At 43.8% G+C, this 21,210-nt stretch overlaps 1 protein-coding gene across 3 annotated transcripts in view; it reads left to right on the forward strand.

Moving 5' to 3' along the window:
* The window catches only part of FES (FES proto-oncogene, tyrosine kinase), a 119,179-nt gene extending 110,414 nt beyond the window's left edge, over window positions 1-8,765 (forward strand). For all 3 annotated transcript variants that reach the window (XM_088472909.1, XM_088472908.1, XM_088472910.1), the window contains 2 exons: window positions 3,716-3,838; window positions 7,061-8,765. In XM_088472909.1, the coding sequence (XP_088329035.1) occupies window positions 3,716-3,838; window positions 7,061-7,203 (266 nt within the window). In that variant the 3' untranslated portion in view covers window positions 7,204-8,765. The remainder of the gene's footprint in view (window positions 1-3,715; window positions 3,839-7,060) is intronic.
* Window positions 8,766-21,210: the final 12,445 nt, after the last annotated feature.

A 21,210-nucleotide genomic window follows, 5' to 3' on the forward strand; every position in this document is an offset into this window, starting at 1 on the left:
GTGGCCCAGACGGCACTGGTTCTCAGACCTTCAGGGTCTGTCCGTGGACAGTCCTCTGCGGTTGCCGCTACGACCGGACCTTCTGTCTCAGGGTCCTTGCCTTCACCCGGACCTGACTCGGCTGTCTTTGACGGCGTGGCTGTTGAGACGGCCATGCTGAGGTCCCGGGGGTTTTCCAGCTCTGTGGTGCGTACCATGTTACGAGCTCGGAAACCGTCTTCCGCGAGGATATACCATCGCGTGTGGCATACGTTCTTCCAGTGGTGTCGACCGAGAGGTTATGCACCGCGGGAGTTTCGTCTGTCTCGGATTCTCGCCTTCCTGCAAGCGGGACTAGATCATGGGCTTCGCCTTGCTTCTTTGAAGGTACAGGTTTCGGCCCTATCTGTCTGGTTTCACCGTAGGATTGCTACAATCCCGGATGTGCGCACCTTTATGCAGGGTGTTCTCCGCATTCAGCCGCCCTTTGTTCCACCTGTGGCGCCTTGGGATTTGGCTGTGGTCCTGAGGGCTCTCCAAGGACCGCCGTTTGAACCACTGGGCTCAGTGGATCTTAAATGGCTAACAGCCAAGACTGTTTTCCTTCTGGCCATTGCTTCGGCCAGACGTGTTTCTGAGTTAGGGGCTCTTTCTTGTAGACCCCCTTTCTTGTTTTTTTATGGGAACAGGGCAGTGCTCCGCACTCGGCCCGAGTTTCTTCCCAAAGTTGTTTCCCAGTTTCATGTTAACGAGGAAATAGTTGTTCCGGCCTTTAACTCACCGGGTCTTTCCGTGGGTGAGGCCTCTTTGGATGTTGTGCGGGCCTTAAGGACTTATGTTGACCGCACTTCTTCGTTTAGGAAGTCGGACGCTTTGTTTGTCCTCTATGGCTTCCGTAAAAAGGGTTGGCCTGCTTCAAAGCAAACTTTGGCAGCCTGGATCCGTATGGTTATTTCTGAAGCTTATCTTCATGAAGGCCTACCGGTCCCTCCTTCTCTGAAGGCTCATTCCACTAGGTCTGTGGGTCCTTCGTGGGCAGCTCGACGTGGTGCCTCGGCAGTTCAGATCTGCAAGGCTGCTACGTGGTCTTCTGTCCATACCTTCGTGAGGTATTACAGGTTTGACACCTTCGCCTCTCAGGATGCTTCCTTCGGGCAGCGGATTCTCCTTTCTGCAGAGGAGCGTCCCCACCCTTAAAGGATACTGCTTTGGGACATCCCCAAGGTATCCTGTGGATACCCTATGGACCCTGAAGTAGAAAATATGAGATATGGTAAGAACTTACCCTTGTTATCTCTATTTCTACGAAGTCCATAGGGTTCCACAGGACTCCCGCCCTGTCGCACCTGTGCTGCAGATGGGCTTTGCTCTGGTCACCGGTTTTCCGTCTCCCTCTGGTGAGAATGTGATTCTTGTATGTGTCCAGATCTTTGTTCTCTCTCTTCCTTCTCCTCCTCCGGCCTATGGCTTGGTAACTAACTGAGGTGCCTTGGCCCGGGGGCGGGGTATAGGAGGGGGACCTAGTGCATCCTGGGAGGCTGAAAGCTTAACTCTTTGGTGCCCTGCGACTGACGTCACATCTATACCCCCAAGGTATCCTGTGGAACCCTATGGACTTCGTAGAAATAGAGATAACAAGGGTAAGTTCTTACCATATCTCATATTATTTAATATATGGGCATACATCACACGCTCCTGGAGTAAACAAGATGCATAAGCTACTAGTGCATTATAGTTCTGGTGCTCTTTTTCACCTCTATCTCATTTATGTCTCTAACCTTTATTTCCATGTCTCACTCCAGACTTTTATGTCTGATCAATTTCTCTTTCTCCTCTCCCTTTTGTGTTTTCCTCTGCCTGTTCTCTGACCGCGTTATGTCTCTATACGTCCTTGATGCCATCCTGCCTTTTTTCATGAGCAGCTGACAAATCAGGAACAAGGCACCAGCTGTGAGACCCTGGTGTGATATGCCCGTGTTGTGGTTTCTCCAGCACCGACCCAGAGCTGAGTTGCCAGCGTCACTGTGGTCAAAGAGGAAGAATAAAATCTGCCTGATAAATCTCACACATAATATAAGTGTTGATAAAGGAAACAATTCTTTCTGAAAATAGAAATATTAAAGAGCTGCTGGTATTGCTGCTGGTTTTTGCCTTTTAAATGATTGCTGCCTTAAATCTAGCAGCTACATCGCCAAAATCAGTGCCACCAACTCTGAGGCGATTACATTTGGGCCTGAGTTTCTCTATTGGGCGGATTTTAGATGGACACTAGATGGGAATTGTTCACCACACTTACAGTAGGGGTAGAAGTTGACTCAAAAATGCCAACACTTTGAGATTCAGTCAGTATTTACATCCCATGTTGTATTGCAAAACAGTCAAAGCAAACTAAGCTGGCTAAGGAGGTTTATGCTCCCCTGGAAATTAGTCCACGTATAATTTTCCCTTAAGCGGCCCATACACGGGGCGATTTTACACACGATATGCAGGATTTCGATCGATCGCAATGATCAATCGTGCATATCGTGTGTGTTTTGGCATGCTGTACGACGGCGATACGCGTTCCCGCCGTCGTACATCGGCATCGTAGAGCTTATGGAAAAACCATAAGATCTGCGATCCGTCATGCTGTTAAATAGGTAAACGAAGCATCTTGTAAAAGTTATATACTGTAGTGCAACTTTGGTTCATTTTTGGGGCGTGGGTCCCCCTGGATTGCATTGGCTGATTTGTCTCAGGGCACTGCATTATAACACATTTTCCATTGTAACACATTTTAACCCTTCACTGTGTGTTTAATATATATGTACTTCACTTTTTTATTTTCATTCTTTATATGCAGCTGCAGCTGCTCCTAACTATCTCTTTACACTGCACTTTTCTTACTATGCTGGTGCCCTGGGGGCGGCTTCGCTGGGGCGTTTTTTTGGGGGGGTCCTGCGCTCTGGATTTGAACCCTAGTATGTTAGGGACCTACCCGAAAGAGGTTACCTGGATATGGTGGGTAGGCCCATAAGCTTGGCCATGATTATGCTAAAAACCTCCATTGATTGCAAAATTGTATTGCATTTATATATATTATTAATAATTTGGAGTTGTGCACCTGAGCTTTGTCTGTTTCTGTGCCTGCAATTAGTCTCATCAGGTATTACCTCCCATTATATATATAGTCAGGTTGTGCAGTCCAGAAATCTTTCCCATAAGATGCATAGTTTACCAATCACAACAGCATGCGATGTATCGGGCTGAATTTGAAAATGTACCGAGATGTCGTACGTTTTCAAATCACACCGTGTATGGGCCGCTTTAGACCTGAGTTTTAAACAATTTCAAATTTGTAAACATGCCTAGTGGTCACTTGCTGTCTAGTTGGATCCCATTTTATCCTGAACATAGGCAAAGTAATGAAAAAGATATTTAGTTTTTTTTCCATCCCACTACAATTACACATATACTACATATCTGTAGTATACTTCTTGTCAACGTATATTATTTTCACCACTATAGCAAAGCAGTGCAGGGCTTTGACTTTGGTAATGACCTGGAACAATGTATGATTTCACCCAGTGGGCCCATCTGGAAAAAGGTTTAGCGAAGAGGTTAGGCCTAAGACCAGTACCTGCTATGGGGTTAGGTTACTCACCCACTTTCCACTGTCTCAGGGTATATCTTTTGTGTGATAGAAGATGTTATTATCATGATGCTTACATGTACGGGCCCTCTACCTTTATTCTAGGTCGGTACAGTTCAGAAAGTGACGTCTGGAGCTTTGGAGTTTTACTGTGGGAAGCATTCTCCCTTGGGGCAGTTCCATACTGCAATATGAACAACCAGCAAACCAGAGAAGCTATAGAACAGGGTAAGTATGTACTTCTTAAGTCATAGCATATGAACAGTTGTTTCATATATAATAGTCATCTAAAGAATGGTTTGAAAATTTTAAATGGCATGGCGTTTATAATGCAATGGAATGGAATGTCAAATAAAGTGATAGATTATAGGTCCTCTCCTCCTTAAATGCCAGACGCCTGTTATATAAAAAAGCTAATTATAATTTTTACAATTGTAACATTTTCAGGAGATTATGAGGACTAATAATAGGTGTGATAATGGGAGAACTTTTCTTTACATCATTTGGCTTTTTTCAGTGTAACATAGGTCATAATGGAGAAAAATATATGATAGTAGAGACTAATAGTCCCTTGTATACTGCTGTGTGCCTCAGATAGGGTACTGCCCATCCCTAAGCAAAGAGAATATAAATGGCTAAAAAAGATTTAAAAAAAAAAAACACAATAAAATCAATAAAATAAAAGGCATATATCACATAGGTATGAATAAAAAATTAACACTTATATCCAGACAGAAAATGTAAAACCAGACCAGGTGGGTGTATACTATCTATAGAGGATATGAATGTAATTCCGTACCGGTAACAATGCACACAGGACCTCATTCAGAGTCGGTCGCAAGCGCCGATGCGCTCGTAACCGAGTCGATGGTTAGTCCCGCACATGCGCAGCGGCCGCACTGCGGTAACCCACAGCTTAACTAACGACCAGGAGGCCACACTTCAAAAATGAAGCGGCCGCCATCATTCAGAGAGAGCGATCACTTCCCTTGACCGCCTCTGAATGAGGGCCACAGTACCTTGCTATTCACTTTTGTGTGCAAATTTGAATATTGTCCATGGCTCAAGGACTGAACCTTCTACTAATTGCCTTTCCAGTGAAATGTCAATATGTCCGTCCGTCCCCGGGTACAGACTAAAAAAAACAACTAAAAGTTACTGGTAAATCCTCAAGGTGGCTGTGCTCCATGACGTAAATGTCACTTAATGTAGTAAATCCTGGCCAGGGAAAAACTACCTCCACTCTCCTAATATTCTCCGTGACTGTTCACCAAGGATGTGGATTTTGGCGTGCAGGAACCGGTGCTCACATCCCAACCCGTGATAATGAGCATATAGGTGCAAAACATACAGCTCCTATCAGGCCAAACTTTAGCCGGATACAGAGTGGTTTCGGCTGGTGAGCTTGTAACATCCCCTGGTTTCCGATCGGTAGTGAGCTCATTCAAACTGGCTAACAGCCCTTTCCAAAATTGATGTAATGCAGGTCAGGAGAGTGGTAACCCACTGGTGATGTAATGCAGGTCAGGAGAGTGGTAACCCACTGGTCTATAGCGGTGGAGATAAGCTCAACGCGTTTCTGGACTCCGCGTACTGGCGAAATGTTACAAGCTCACCAGCCGTAATATGAGATATATGCCTTTTTATTTAATTTTAATTTATTGTGTGTTATACTAAATGTATATTGATATACTTATTGGAGAGACAAATTATTTTTAGATTATTTGGGTAAACACGTGCGCAGTCTTACTTTTGTGCTACATATTTCTTTGGTCTTGGGAAGTACTGCTCTATTCCCTTTGATTAGACAGCTGCAGTGTCAGAACCATTGATAGCGCCCAGTCTGATTAACCTCTTTCTAAGGGTAAAAAAAATTGTGTGTGTGTGTCTTTGTCTGCCTGACTATCTGTCTGTCAGTGGTGATGTTTTGAGATCAATATGAGCTTGAAATATATATCACTGAAGCTGATTTCCCTGCTGAGTTCTGTTATCTTACCCTGTAATTCCACCCCCCCTCCATATTCCTTGTAATTAATCATCTACACACCGTCTCATCATACCCACAACATTCTTCTTTACTACCAGCCCTCTTCCTGTTCATGAACGCCCTTTTAATTCCTCCTATCATCACACTCATACTTTATTATCCCCTTTATCATCCCTATTCCTATCAGTCATCACCCTCTGTCACTACCATCCCACCGGTTATCATCTGCCATCTCTGTTACTGACTTCTCTCTTCCCTTCTTATTCATCACACCCTGTGCCCGTTATTCATCACCTCTCATTAGTGCCCCCATACTTTTGTTAGTCATCATGCCCTAGCTGTTAATTATTCTCATCACCACTCCAGTACGTTATCCCCCCTTTCATCGACAACCCATCATCTTCTCCCACTTCTCATACATTATTGCTTCTACTTCTGTAAGCTATGAAAAGTGGTCGATGATCGATGTTGCTGTCATGATATGCCTCCATTACAAGTGTTCCCCAGTTGTTCCAACAGCTCATCGCCAACATCACTCTGAATTGAATTGCCTCTTTAGTGCAGAGGTGAAAACACTGAATTTTGCTGCCATGTCTGCTCAGTTGTCTGACTCACTGTAGATCGGCAACGTTGGAGAGCCCTGTTGGATGGCTTCATGTCGACTGCCCAACGCTATGCCCCTGGTCAGGGTATCCATATGATTTGCAACTGTGTGGCCCTGGTTTTTTGTGATTAATATATGTGTGATGAGTTGTATGTTCTTCCCATGTTTACGTGAGTTCCTCCTGGTTGCTATGGTTTCCTTCCATAGTAAATTGGTAGGTTAATTGGGCATCTAAAATTGTCCCATGTCTGTGGCCGGGAATTCAATTGTAAACTCTTACTGGTGCAAGGACATTGTATAATATTTTCTGATTATAGAGCGTTTTAAGAAAATCTCATAATAATATAAATAGAATGTCTGAAGCATAAGGACTATTACATAGTGATTTAACTAATTCAAATACATTTCCCCCAAATTAAATGTATTTGTATTGTATGACCTGAAGCAAGCAGTTCTGCAAGACTATCAATGATAGTTAATAGAAAAAGCCCATATCCACGGTCATTGTTGCAATAGCATCTGATTACCAAATGTAAAAGTTTGCATGCTTCTAATAAAGACTTTGGATGTGTTGAACGTGTTCAATAAAAGACATAAAGATTTGTGTTTGTATTAAAAAAAAATCTATCAACATATAAATAAAGGTCAGGTCACAATTTTAGGTCTAATTAATGATGGAATACAAAAAAAGTTCTAAAGGGTTAGGAACTTTCACTAACTATATTAATAACAATATCTATTCTTTACCCCTGTGACCATCATTCATAGTTTTGTCACATATAAGCATTTCAGATGTAATCTAGAATTCTCTACATTAATGTCTAGTTTAAATAAAAGACCTTGTTTCAATTAATTTCAGGAATCCGCCTGCCTACCCCAGATATGTGCCCAGATGATATATATGCCCTGATGCTGCAATGCTGGGAATACGAGGCAAAGAAACGCCCTAACTTCATTGCTGTACATCAGACACTCGTCAGTATCCGCAAGAGATATCGATAAGTCCCGGTATCATTAACAGGACAGTCAGAGGCGACGGATCATGTGTATCATCTTATTAGCAGTTACTTATTGGGACTTTCTGTTTGGACCTACAGGATACAACAAAACACAGTGCAGTAGCAGGGTGTACATGTCACTGTCTCCACACTCAAAGTGTAATATGTCAGTGGACATTTCTTGTTCTTTGTAATAACTTTTGTTTTGTTACTCATACATCAGCACAGTTCATCAGCACACATTATAAGTATTACCCACTCCATCATGTCAGAATATCAACATCCTGTATCAGGATTGTTTTTGAGAAAAGCAAAGGGTAATTACATTGCCATATGGTGGTAAAACACACATAAATACACAGGTAGGGATCAAGCCTTCTTTCATGATTATCTGTATGCACATATAAAGTTAAGATATTTATAGTCTTCATTATAATCTTTCAAGAGCAGTCATCTGATCGGTTGAGTTAAAATTAGAGATGTGCGTTGGGCTATTATTGCTGGTTTTGGTTTTGGATCTGTATCTTCTTCGTGTTTTGGATCTGGATTTGGTTTTGCAAAACCACCCTTGCGTGTTTTGGTTTTGGATCTGTTTCATAAAAACAGCTGAAATCATATAATGTGGACCTGTTTTTGTTTCTACAGTATTATTAACCTCAATAACATTTATTTACAGTCAGTTTTGCCCACCTCACAGCTCACAATATTGATTTCATCCAAAAGGTTGCACCAAGCTAGCTGGCTGACTAAGCTAAGCGATAGCAGTGGGTGTCTCAAACATGTGGCAGTTCAGCTTCCAACATGGCACATCTAGGAAACAGAGTGGCACTGCAGTGGCAGACAGTATGGCAGTTTAATAAACTATACAACCCCATAGAGAAACCAACAATGTTTTCATTAATCAAGAACTAGATCAGAGACCCGAAGGAGATGACTATGTTTATGGAGTAGTTGAAGACAGGGAAAGTAAGGAAGGATTGATTAGTTTGTAAATTTATTTACATTTTTTGATTCTGAAGAAAATTTATGAGGGAGGATCAATGTAGGATCAGTTCCTGAAAGACATCTTTAATCTGGAGAAGGTTCTCTCTTTGAGGGTTTGTCAGAAGATATTATGCAGTGTCTGCACCATCGCTCAGAGATGCTTGGGGCGTATATGGGGGCAGGCTCACTGAAGCCCACTTGTGCCCAATCCTATGTGAACCAACCACAGTTGGCAGCCATTTTGTGCCACATGCTGACTGAATATTAATTCAGCCCATATATGCTGTATATTTTTTATACAGTTAATAGAAATGTGGTGGCCTTGCTTGTGGAGGTGCTAAATAGTACACACTGTAAACAGACATTTACTTTGTGCTCAGAGAGGTTGTTGGGGATAATGGGACCAAGACCTGCTGTTTATATCAGAGAAAAGCAGCCTTTAGTTCTCCGGCTGAATTACAACTCCCAGCATCTGTACTGTTTGGCAGGCCTGCTGGAGGTTGTTTGTCAACAACGGGTGGAGTGCCTCAGCTTACCTCAGCCTGCTTCACGCACAGAATGTACCATGTAAATATGTATGTATGTGACCAATATATACAAATAATTTCTATATTAAGTGTATTTGCACTTTATTGTACACATCCTTGCAGGAAGATGCACTGTGCTGCTGCTCATATTTCTGGTCTCTCACATGATACCCACCATCTACATTATCCAGTAATTCAATTTAGAGTCACCTATATATAAAGGAGGCAGGCGTTTATTGCGCTAAACAGTTATTTATACCAGCCTATCAATTCACCAGGGTCCTGGAGCAACAGGTGAGGGGAAGCAATTAAAAAAAACTGGGTACATTTGAAAATCTACCATGTTTTGCCCACCCAATCAACTTGGTGGTTCAGAAATAAAAAAAAAAATTAAAGGAGCATGCAGGAGATGCTGTCTGTGGCCATAACAATTTCTGTACATTTTTAGGATTCATCAACCACATGTAGAAGATTTGAGCAGCTGTGGCAGTGCAACTTCCAACATGGCACATCTAGGGTATGGCCTGCAGCATCACAGTACTTATATGGAAATCGAATCTGGATACACTGGGGTTCAGCCAGCAGCGTCACAGTATTTATATGGATACACTGGGGTACGGCCTACAGCATCACAGTACTTATATGGAATTTGGATACACTGTGGTACAGCCTGCAGCTTCACAGTACTTGCATGTTAGGGATACACACCGGGGTACGTCCTGCAGTGTCACAGCACTCATAAGTATACACTAGGGTATGGCCTGCATCGTCACAGTACTTTTATGGATACACTGGGGTACGGCCTGCAGCGTCGCAGTACTTGTATGGATACACTGTGGTACGGCCTGCAGCGTCACAGTACTTGTATGGCTACACTGGGGTACGGCCTGCAGCGTCACAGTACTTCTATGGATATACTGGAGTACGGCCTGCAGTGTCACAATACTTCTATGGATACACTGGGGTACGGCCTGCAGCGTCACAGTACTTGTATGGATACACTGGGGTACGGCCTGCAGCGTCACAGTACTTGTATGAATACACTGGGGTACAGCCTGCAGCGTCACTGTACTTGTATGGATACACTAGGGTACGGCCTGAAGCGTCACAGTACTTGTATGGATACACTGGGGTACAGCCTGCAATGTCACAGTACTTGGATGGATAAACTGGGGTATGGCCTGCAGCATCACAGTACCTATATGGAATCTAGATACACTGGGGTACGGCCTGCTGCATCACAGTACTTGTATGAATACACTGGGGTACGGCCTGCAGCGTCACAGTACTTGTATGGATACACTGGGGTACGGCCTGCAATGTCACAGTACTTGCATGGATACACTGGGGTACAGCCTGCAATGTCACAGTACTTGGATGGATAAACTGGGGTATGGCCTGCAGCATCACAGTACCTATATGGAATCTAGATACACTGGGGTACGGCCTGCTGCATCACAGTACTTGTATGAATACACTGGGGTACGGCCTGCTGCATCACAGTACTTGTATGGATACACTGGGGTACGGCCTGCAGCGTCACAGTACTTGTATGGATACACTGGGGTACGGCCTGCAGCGTCACAGTACTTGTATGGATACACTGGGGTACGGCCTGCAGCGTCACAGTACTTGTATGGATACACTGGGGTAAGGCCTGCAGCGTCACAGTACTTGTATGGATACACTGGGGTACGGCCTGCAGCGTCACAGTACTTGTATGGATACACTGGGGTACGGCCTGCAGCGTCACAGTACTTGTATGGATACACTGGGGTACGGCCTGCAGCGTCACAGTACTTGTATGGATACACTGGGGTACGGCCTGCAGCGTCACAGTACTTGTATGGATACACTGGGGTACGGCCTGCAGCGTCACAGTACTTGTATGGATACACTGGGGTACGGCCTGCAGCGTCACAGTACTTGTATGGATACACTGGGGTACGGCCTGCAGCGTCACAGTACTTGTATGGATACACTGGGGTACGGCCTGCAGCGTCACAGTACTTGTATGGATACACTGGGGTACGGCCTGCAGCGTCACAGTACTTGTATGGATACACTGGGGTACAGCAGAAAAACAATTTTTTTACTTTTTTATTTACTTTTTTATTTTTTTGTTAAATTTAAACTTTTCTTGACTTTTTTAAGTATCTGACCTAACTATCATGTGACATCAGTCATTTTATTCAATATTTAGAATTATTGCAGGTCAATCACATTTTAGTAAAATATTGTATAAAGCAATAATAGCACAGAAATAATAGCCAAATGCTTTTTTAATAGTTATTTTCTTAGATCGAAATAGATTCCTATTTTTTGCATGAATGACAGAAGTTAGAATGATCCCTCAGTGCATATCAGTTGCACATACAGGGCCTCATTCATAGGTGCACGCTATTGCAGCCGTTACTGCGTCTTTATGCTAATGCCATGGCTGGTGGACTTCGTACAGATACCCACAGGCTGCAGCTCTAATCCTCTGCTGGGCATATTAAGACACACCATCGGACACAATATAGGATATTGCACCAGTCCTATGGGGGAGCGCAGAATCTCTAAGTGAACATGGCCGCTGGTATCAGTGCAACTGCTGCAACAGACGCAGTCACTAACCATGATGCGCCCAAATCTGGCTAGCCACCCCCCTGTTACCGCCTAGGAATACCCACTGAAATTGTCTCTCTCTACATCCAAATTCATTCTGTCTTTCGGCGGTAACCATGGGGACGCCTGCGCAGCACGATTTGGTTGCATGCGCAGACTGAAAACAGTGGCCGCTTGCGTGCAGCATTAACTCTGCGTCCACCTCCGAATCAGGTCCACAAACAGTCAGATGTTAGCGTTCATTTGTCTGCATTGGATGCTAAAAGCTGATTTATTTGCTGCCGGTTACAGTGCCTCATTGCTAATAAATAAAGGTAAATCTGTCACATCCTGACAATATCTGCTTCTAAAAATCCCATAGAGAATAGGATTAAATATGGGATGAGGGAGGCTAAAAGGAACATAGATGACCTCACATGTAAGTAACTAGATTCACAGTGTTATTAAAATTGAAAGTATTTAGACATATCTGATATTTTATTGCACAGCTATAACACTTTTTTTTATAGGAAAGATTGTTGTAAAACTAATATTATGGATTTATTGCAGTAGTAAAAAGTTATAATCACAGTTATTTAGACAGAAAATACAGGGTGGTTTATGTGCTTGGCTCTTTGCCATAAAGCTAATATGTGATCACAATAGGGCTTGCCACAGGAGATCCATTTTTATTATGTTTAAAGAACGCTGTGTTCTGATTTACCAAGTAGGCTGAGGGAGGACACTCTATAAGATTCATTACCATAACACGGCATAGAAAAGTGGTACAATGCTAGCCATTAATCACACAAAAGAGTAAAACTTTTCCTTAATTGAAAATAATAAAAAAAGGATTGGTACTTGTTAATTATATCGGTACCACGCTGATCAGAGCTGCCAGTACAGAACATGCTTGCCCGGATGCAAGATAGATATTGGTGCCTCCCCCTTGTCCCATGCTGACTCTTCAACTTTGTAAAACAAATGACACATCCGTGACATCCCTATGAAAATAAGTTGTATTATGTGACTCAGTACTCCCCATCCAGTTACAGCCCATTTCCCGCTAATCTGTTACAGCTCACTTCAACCATTGATGCAGATCCATGCAATTTTGGACTGCTAATATGACGCATGTGCAGAGCGGTATCTCAGAAAATAACACGTGCAGTAGTGTAAAAATCATTCATTATTTGCAATCTTTGTGACTGCCAGACAATACGAAGAGCATTTTAGTGACGCTAGATGCTAGACAATACTCAGAGCATTTTAAAGAAGTACCATACAATACTGATAGCAATTTAGTGACTGCCATAGACAACTAAAAGCATTTTTGTGACCGCCAAACAATACTCAGCATTTTTAAGGAGTACCATACAATACTGATATCAATTTAGTGATTGCCATAGACCACTGAAAGCATTTTTGTGACCGCCAGACAATATGGAGAGCATTATAGTGACCACCATATAATGCAGAGAACATAACAGCGACCACCATATAATGCAGAGGACGTTACAGTGACTGCTATATTTTGCAGAAAGCATCAGTGCCCACCATATACAGAGAGCATTGCAGTGCCCACCATATACAGAGACCATCAGTGCCCACCATATGCAGGGAGCGTTGCAGTGCCCACCATATAATTTAGAAGAATTGCAGTGCCCACCATATAATGCAGGGTGTTGCAGTGCCCACCATATAATGCAGAATGTCGCAGTGCCCGCCGGATAATGCAGAGTGTCGCAGTGCCCGCCATGTAATGTAGAGTGTTGCAGTGCCCACCATATAATGCAGAGTGTTGCTGTGCCTGCCATTTAATGCAGAGTGTTACAGTGCCCACCATGTAATGCAGAGGGTTGCAGTACTCACCATATATTGCAGAGTGTCACAGTGCCCGCCATATACTGCAGAGTGTTGCAATGCCCACCAGATAATGCAGAGTGTTGTGGTGTCTTCCATATAAAGCAGTGTCACAGTGCCCGTTATGTAATGAGTGTCGCAGTGACCCACCTTTAACTCAGATAATATGAATACACCACACAGTGACATATTATTAATATATCTCCTCCCCACACACAACATTAATACACCAACCCCACCACCACAGACACACCACTCTTAGGGCTTTATTTATTAAAATTATGTTTACTAAAATAAAGTGAAAAAGGGTGTTTTCACACCCTTTTCACATTATTTTAGTATCACCTACAGTTACTAAAGGGCAATTGGAGTAGAATTCATAAAATTCTACTCCAATCCCTAAGTATCACTTATTTTTAGTAATCAGATCGCATTTCCCATAATTGTAATGGGAAATGTGATCTGGCCAAAGTTACTAAAAATAAAATGTGAAAAATACCAGTGAAAGCCCTGTGATAATAACGCCACCTGGAGGTGGCGTTATCCAGGGTCTCCCCTGGTTACCGGACTCCTGCTCCACTCTGGCAGGGAGAGCAGAGCCCGGAGCCGGCCCCAGTGATCAGCTGTGTGGTCTAAACAGACCACACGCTGATACACTGCAAAAAAAATGAAATAAAAAAAAAATTAACTTACCTAAGTCCAGGGACCGGAGTTCAGGGCTCCGGTGATGTCCTCCCTCCGGTCAGCTGGTCTCCCATACTGCACTGTGGCCCGGTCATCAGGTGACTGGGTCCCAGTGCAGTATCGGATGTCAGCTGACCGGAGGACATGGAGGACATCACCGGAGCCCGGATCATGCAGGTAAGTGTAATTAAGCTTGTCTCCTCCCCCGTGAATCCTTGGTGCTGCTGCTGCACACCACAGCTGGAAAGCAGCTGCACTGTGGTTGGCGGGCCAGTCTGACACTGGCGCTGATGGCATTCACTAACAGGGCAGGGGACAGAGGAAGCTGGCTGGGACAATGGAGGAGAGGTGCCCCCTGCTGTGCTGGCGACCGCCTCCATTGTTCTCCAGCAGTTCCGCCACTGCATGCTAACCAGATAACACATCAGCTCTGCAAACTGAATTCAAATCTCAGAGCTCAGAACCAGGCCTTTCATCCCAAGCCTGCTGTCTGCCTGCCAATTGTTGAAAGAGGAGTGTAATACTGCACAGGCTCCAGTCTTCCTGTTCTCCAGGGAGGCTTCATGCTCTGTCCCAAGATGGCCAATATGCTTACTACCGAGCATGTGAATGGGTCATCTTGTCTATTCTGTGTAGAGTGACATGGTTGGAGACAGAAGTATCCTACTTAGCCCCTATTATGAGAAACCTGGTTAATACTTGCTTATAAAGCTGTTTCAGCATCCCTGAACCGCTACCAGTTTCCAGTTTACTGTACACTCACCGGCTGGTGAGCTGCATAGAATCCCACTCTGCTCCATTACATGTAACAGTGAGTGTGATGCCCCAACACACACTGTCTGGCCCTAATGGAAGGTTTTGTTTATGTGAAAACACTGGCATTGAGGGGGTTAATCATTCCCCTCACATTGTGACATCAGTGGGTAGCAGGAGGGCTTTAGGACCCAGGGGATTCAAACAGAGTGAGTGAGGAGCAGGTAGAGCCCTGAGAGGAAAGAGCAGCCTGACCTGTGTACTGAGGAGGCGGAGCCTGTTAGGAGGGAAAACAGCTGTGAGGAGAGCTGGGCTGACGAGAGCAGGCACGGAGCTTGTCAGGATCCAGTGTGAGCTGCAAGAATCAGCGAAGAGCAGAGGCTGCAGGGGCTGCTGAGTGAGAGCCACGCTGCAGGTGTCAGTCGCTCAGATAAGGAGAGCAGACAGCGAGCGAACATACCACGGGCAGGAGCTGCGTCTGTGATACTACCACAGGTCTGGGACTGAAGGCAGGGGCCAGGACACCAGTTTTAACCAGGAACCGCAGATATCCGAGACAGCTGATCCTCCGGTTAAGCCACAGGGGAGACCAGCTGAAGGGGGTGGCCAGATAAAACAGAGATAGCACAAATGGACAGGTCAAGAGCCCTCAGTGCTCATCCCCAATTGTTAGCCCACTAGTTTGTTCCTCACTGAGGAGTGATCCAGCCAACCCTGCACCCAAGGAAATGACTTTCAGTAACTAGGCAGCCAGTATAAGCTAGCTGCAGTATTCAGCCTACCCACTGGAAGGAAGTGAAAACTGAACTCATACTCACTACCCTAATCTACAGGGAGATCTGTATAACCTGCTGCACTAATGCTACAGGGAGATTGCCATAACTGCAACCCTAATTCTACAAGGAGATTTGCATAACTTGCTATTCTAGTGCTACAAGGAAAACAGCAATAATTGCTACCACATACTTTGAGAACTGTGTTGTCTGCTAGCAGAGTACTGTCTTGAAGGTCTATCTGAATATGTAATGTCGAAGCTGAATAATTGGCTGAGACAAGTTCAGTTTAAAATTTAATCGCAGTGACGCCATCTTGCGAATGGCCGCAAGACTCCATTTTAGAAATAAGATCGCAAGATGCCATTTTGCGAATGGCCGCCTAAGCGCCATTTTAGGTAAACTCACATTTTAGTACATGTGGCGATATTTATATTAGCACTATGCGATCGCTTCTTTCATAACTTTTCATACACACAATAATACTCACAAGAGCACTATTAACTAGTCGCATATTAGCGAATGCATAAGACTTTGTATGAAACCGCTGTTTTATTAGCTTTATGCGCATGCATCTGCCCCAAGTTAACTAGCATCCTTATATCAAACCCTGAATACCCACACATTTTATATTCACACATAAGGTTCAATAAGCATCAAAATGTATGATCTAAGTTGGTTAAGTTAGTTTAAATGCTGAGAAATAAAGGTTTTTGATAACTAAGGTATTATATATGATAAGCAAGTTGTGTTTGGTTTTGTTCTGATGCGTACGCTTTTTACAGCATTCCGGTGTTATCGGTGGAGAGATCGCATCCTGCAAACTCAAGTTATGGATCGCAGAACTTACAAGCACCAAAATGTTTAACTGTTGGAATGTACAGAAGGCGTTACTAGAAAGATTCCCCTGCTGTTAGAGGCAGGGAGAGTCTATTTGAACCAGCCTGTTAAATGTGCTGTAACATATGCTTCTCCTCTGGGAACCAATGACATCAGCAAGAAACTTCCCCATTGTCCTGTTTTAGTCTGAGGGGGATAAATATGTGTGCCCGAATACTGGTTTTTTAGTCCATGCTGAATGCTGTATGAACTGAGGGTTTCTATTCTGAGGCCTATCTCTGGGTCCGGAGGCGCAGAGTATGTATACTGTACTTGGGTCTGTATTATTTCCTTTTACGCCTAAATTGTGTATGTATCAATTGCGTGTAACTGACTGTACTTTTACCTGAATAATACTTGTGCTTTGGAACCACAGATTCCACTCCTGTCTTTATTTGCGGTCAGACTGCGTACGCAAATTAGCGTTATTCTTAGAGGTTTATAGGAAGGATTTTAGAAGGTATAGGCAGGGGTATATAGAGGTTCTGATCCTGTTTCGTTAGTTGGGGGCTCGTAAAGAAGTCATTTACCTGCTCACACGGTACATACGGTCATCGAAATTTCAGCAAAGGGTGGAGTGGCCACATGCAGGGTTTGCCTGCAACCGCTTTGTGCTGAAAGATCGCTATCCATCTCCGTGTGAATTAAGGAAGCTGACTAGAATCCAGGGACAAGAGAGGAAAAAGTTTGTTTTCCTCTGTTGATAGAACCTTGCGTTTAGAGGGGTGCCGCAGTATTGCGTACGCGGCTAAAACGCATTTTTGCATACGCAATTAAAAAGTCATTATACGGTTGTGTGGTAGTCGCATTAATGTGTATGCGGATGGTCGCACAATAGCGTATACGCACTTCCGGTTCTGCTGCCACGTGTTTGAACAAAGCCATTGAGGTTTACATTTTTTTCTATTACCAATATCTGGGTATAAACGTGTATTTTTCTGCGCAGGAAAAAAGTGTGTAACAGTGAATACTTGTTGAACAAAGTTAAGGGTATCGTATGATCCTTAAGGGCTAGGTGCAAGGGTTAGCCTAGTCGCTCGGTTAGCAGCTTTACCGTTCTATACACAGTAGCAGGTGTACATGTTGTCTTTGTTGTATAGAGGTGTGTGAGAGTAGCCGACATATAAACTCTCATAGGTTTGGAAGTTGCCTTACTAAAACTTATCCGGGTGTGGAAGTAGCCTGTTTCAAATCTTATCTAGGTGTGGAAGTTGCCTTACTAAATCTTATCCAGGTGTGTGGGCGCCGCCGACTTAAATCGTCCACAGGTAAGTGAAAGTATCTTGATTGTCTTTCACCAGTTTAAATTTTTATTGAAAAGCGTAGGAGTTGTCTCAGAATGGAGCCACGTAAACAGTAGAGATGTTAGGCAATGATGTGCTGCTAATGGAGGCTCCGATTGGATCGGCCCATCGTATTATGCATACTAAGTATGGTACTTATGTAATAAGGTATTGTGATTTATGGTTTAATATGACGAGGAAGAGTGTTAGACCGTTTCCCAGAATTGGTAGTTTTGACAAAAATGTGTTAGACAATGTCCAGGATCACATCAGTATGGTGCGATTCCGAGAGAAAAAGATTAAGTATTTTGAATGTTTAAAACTATGGCAGCATGAAGGGGATGCGTGGCTTAAAAATGTGCAAACGACGCAAACTAGCGTTGCGAACGCATTGCCAGAAAATACATCCACGACTCTGAGTTGCAATACGGGCGAGCCGCAAATTGGCGCGCACGTGCGGCAAGGTAGCGTCGTGGAGAGTATTGCCAGCAGTTCACGCTCACCTCCCCCACCTTATGTGGATGGAGGTGCAAGTACAGTTACCAAAAATACCCATAAAAAGTAACAAGCAATTTGTAGCCCCTCTTAAGTAACCATAAAGAAAATGTTTATGATGTAGATGATGAGCCTATTGTAATGTCTGCCATTTCCCATGCTGTGCAAATGATAGATGCTGCATCACCACAATCACGGGTGGTGCCACAGCAAGGGAAGTGTTAACTCACTCTGCACCCATTGAGGAAATTGTTAATACCATACGTAGCAGCAGCAGATTAAACCCCCAGCCAGGTAACCAGGTCAGAGGTAGCAACGCTGCCGGTCTGCATCCCATTCGGACAATAACTGTTCCGAATGGAAATGCGGATGCAAACGGTGTAGTGCCCACGAGGGAAGTAGTAATGCATTGTCCATGGACAAGAGCAGAACTAAATTCCATCATAAATGATTTCCCTGATCCAGAAAAGGAATTAGCCAAATGTCAAAGATTTTTGAGAAATTTGGGTAGTTCTCATGAGCCCACTAATAAAGATTGGCTTGTGGTGTTAAGGGCCTGTCTACCATGCAATACCGACGTGACAAAATTTATCACGGATTGTGTATTGGATGGCGACGTTCCCTTAACAGACCAAGTAAACCAAGGTAACATTTCCCGCATTGTGACTCAATTGGGTGTATATTTTCCAGTATTAGTTAACTGTAACAAAATCTTCACAATCAAACAAAAGGAGAGTGAAACTGCAGAAGACTATTGCGACCGGGCTCTGCAGGCTATCACCCAGTACACTGGGATAGAAGATATTAAAGATAGCATTCACCACAGGGGAATGATAGTCACGATATTGATGGACGGTTTAAAAGAGAATTTAAAAACTCGGGTTCAGACCTCACAGCCTGGCTGGAGGGGACTTACAATAGATAACCTCATAGAGTCTACCATAGAACATGACAAAAACATCTCAAGAAAGAGGGAGACCCAGAGCAAAAAATTAATGGCTGTCAGTATCCAAGCTCTGGAGGGAATGACGGTAACATCACAGCCAACAGACACGCTTGCACTTGCACACACACTCATGTCAGGACAAGTTGCTCTCACTAACCCCACTCAACAACAAACACAACTCTATCCCACTAACCCAATGCAACCACAGGTCCCAGGATATCCACCTACTTCTTACCCCCCACAATACCCTTACCCTCCCTATCCTTACCCATATCCACCACCTTTACCCTCTGCTCAAACTTCACAACAACACATGCTTTCACCTGAATCACGGACATGTTTTAATTGTAAACAAACAGGACACTTAAGTAGAAACTGTACAGTAAAAAGAGTATGGACCCCACATCAAGGGAAACCTGGATACCCCCATAAGGGATATGCACAGAGACCAGCAAATGTTCAGCAAACACCAGCTTCAATTGTAGCCGTAAATGCTTTATTGGAGAATGGTAGCCAACGCTAGAGGTCAGGTCATACCTGTGGTCTACAGATAGTCAGGTTAACGGGAAGTACTAGGGAAGAACCGGTCTTGATGGTTGATGTAGCTGGTACTGAATATCCTTTTCTTGTAGACACAGGGGCAACCAAGTCAGTGATGAAATCTCCCGTTAATTTACAGGTGACCAACGAGACAATACCAACAATCGGTGTGACAGGTAAAGTGGAACGTTATCCTTTAACAAAGTCCGCAGAGGTTAGTATTGGGCCGTTGCATACCAGACATTCTTTTCTACTGGCTGCCACGGCTCCTACTAACCTGCTGGGCAGAGACTTGTTATGTAAAATGGGATGTGTTATATATTGCACCCCTGATGGTGTATATTTAGATATCCCAGAGAGAATGGTATACGAGGTGCGGGATATGTTAGACACTCCTCAAAGGATAATGTATCACTCTACCGTTTTAAAAGAAAATCCATCACAAGTAGATGAAATGTTGTCCCAAATTCCAGATTCCCTTTGGACAAAAGATGGACAGGACACTGGATTAATGGCAAACGTAAGCCCAGTAATGGTAAACTTAAAAGGCGGTAGGCAAGCTCCAAAAATTCCCCAGTACCCACTAAAACAGGAAGTATAACTAGGGGTGTTTCCAATAATTGAGCGATTATTGCAACAGGGAATTTTAGTTTATACAGCTAGTGTAGCCAACAGTCCCATCTTTCCAGTAAAGAAGAGTGGTGGGAGGGGTTATAGGCTGGTGCAAGACCTTAGAGGTGTTAATAAGGTAGTAGAGAGCCAATTCCCTGTTGTGCCAAATCCAGCTGTCATCCTGATGCAGATCCCAACAAATGCAACCCATTTCACTGTCATTGACCTCTGTTCTGCTTCTCTGTGCCTCTCCACCCTGACTGTCATTACCTATTCGCATTCGCATACAGAGGTGTGCAATATACATGTACACGATTGCCCCAAGGTTTCATAAACAGCCCCAGTATTTTCTCCCAGGCATTGCATGACTGTTTACAAGCTTTTCAACCTGCCAATGGATCAGTTCTAATTCAATATGTGGATGATTTATTGCTATGTTCTGACTCGTTTATGTCATGTTTGAATGATACTAAACTTTTGTTACTTCATCTCTCGCATACAGGACACAAAGTGGCTAAGGACAAGTTGCAACCGTGCCAATCCAGAGTAAAATATTTGGGACACTGCCTAACCCAGGGGTTACGACATCTTACAAATGATAGAATCCAGCCCATACAACACATGACACTGCTGCAGAATCAACAGCAAATTCGTACCTTCTTGGGAATGTGTGGATACTGCCGAATGTGGATCCCAGGTTTTTCTATTTTGGCCTTGCCTTTACAGGAACTAGTCTCTTCCTCAAAGCCCGATCGCGTCATACACACTGAGGAATCAGAACAGGCTTTTCTTAATCTTAAGGATAGTCTGTCAAAAGCTCCTGCATTGGGAATACCCGATTATGAAAAACCTTTTGATTTATATTGTACGGAAGCCGATGGTTGTGCTGCAGGTGTCCTTACACAAAAACATGGTGATGCCAGTAGGCCCGTAGCATACTACAGTGCCCAATTGGACACGGTAGCAAGATCACTCCCCACCTGTTTGAGAAGTGTAGCAGCTACCGCTTTATTGGTGAGTAAAAGTGAGGACGTAGTATTGGGCCATGATATGATTGTCTACACTCCCCATGCTGTATCTGCT

This window comes from Taudactylus pleione, unplaced genomic scaffold (genome assembly GCF_031769625.1).
Source record: "Taudactylus pleione unplaced genomic scaffold, aTauple2 ptg000129l, whole genome shotgun sequence".
Lineage (NCBI taxonomy): Eukaryota > Metazoa > Chordata > Amphibia > Anura > Myobatrachidae > Taudactylus > Taudactylus pleione.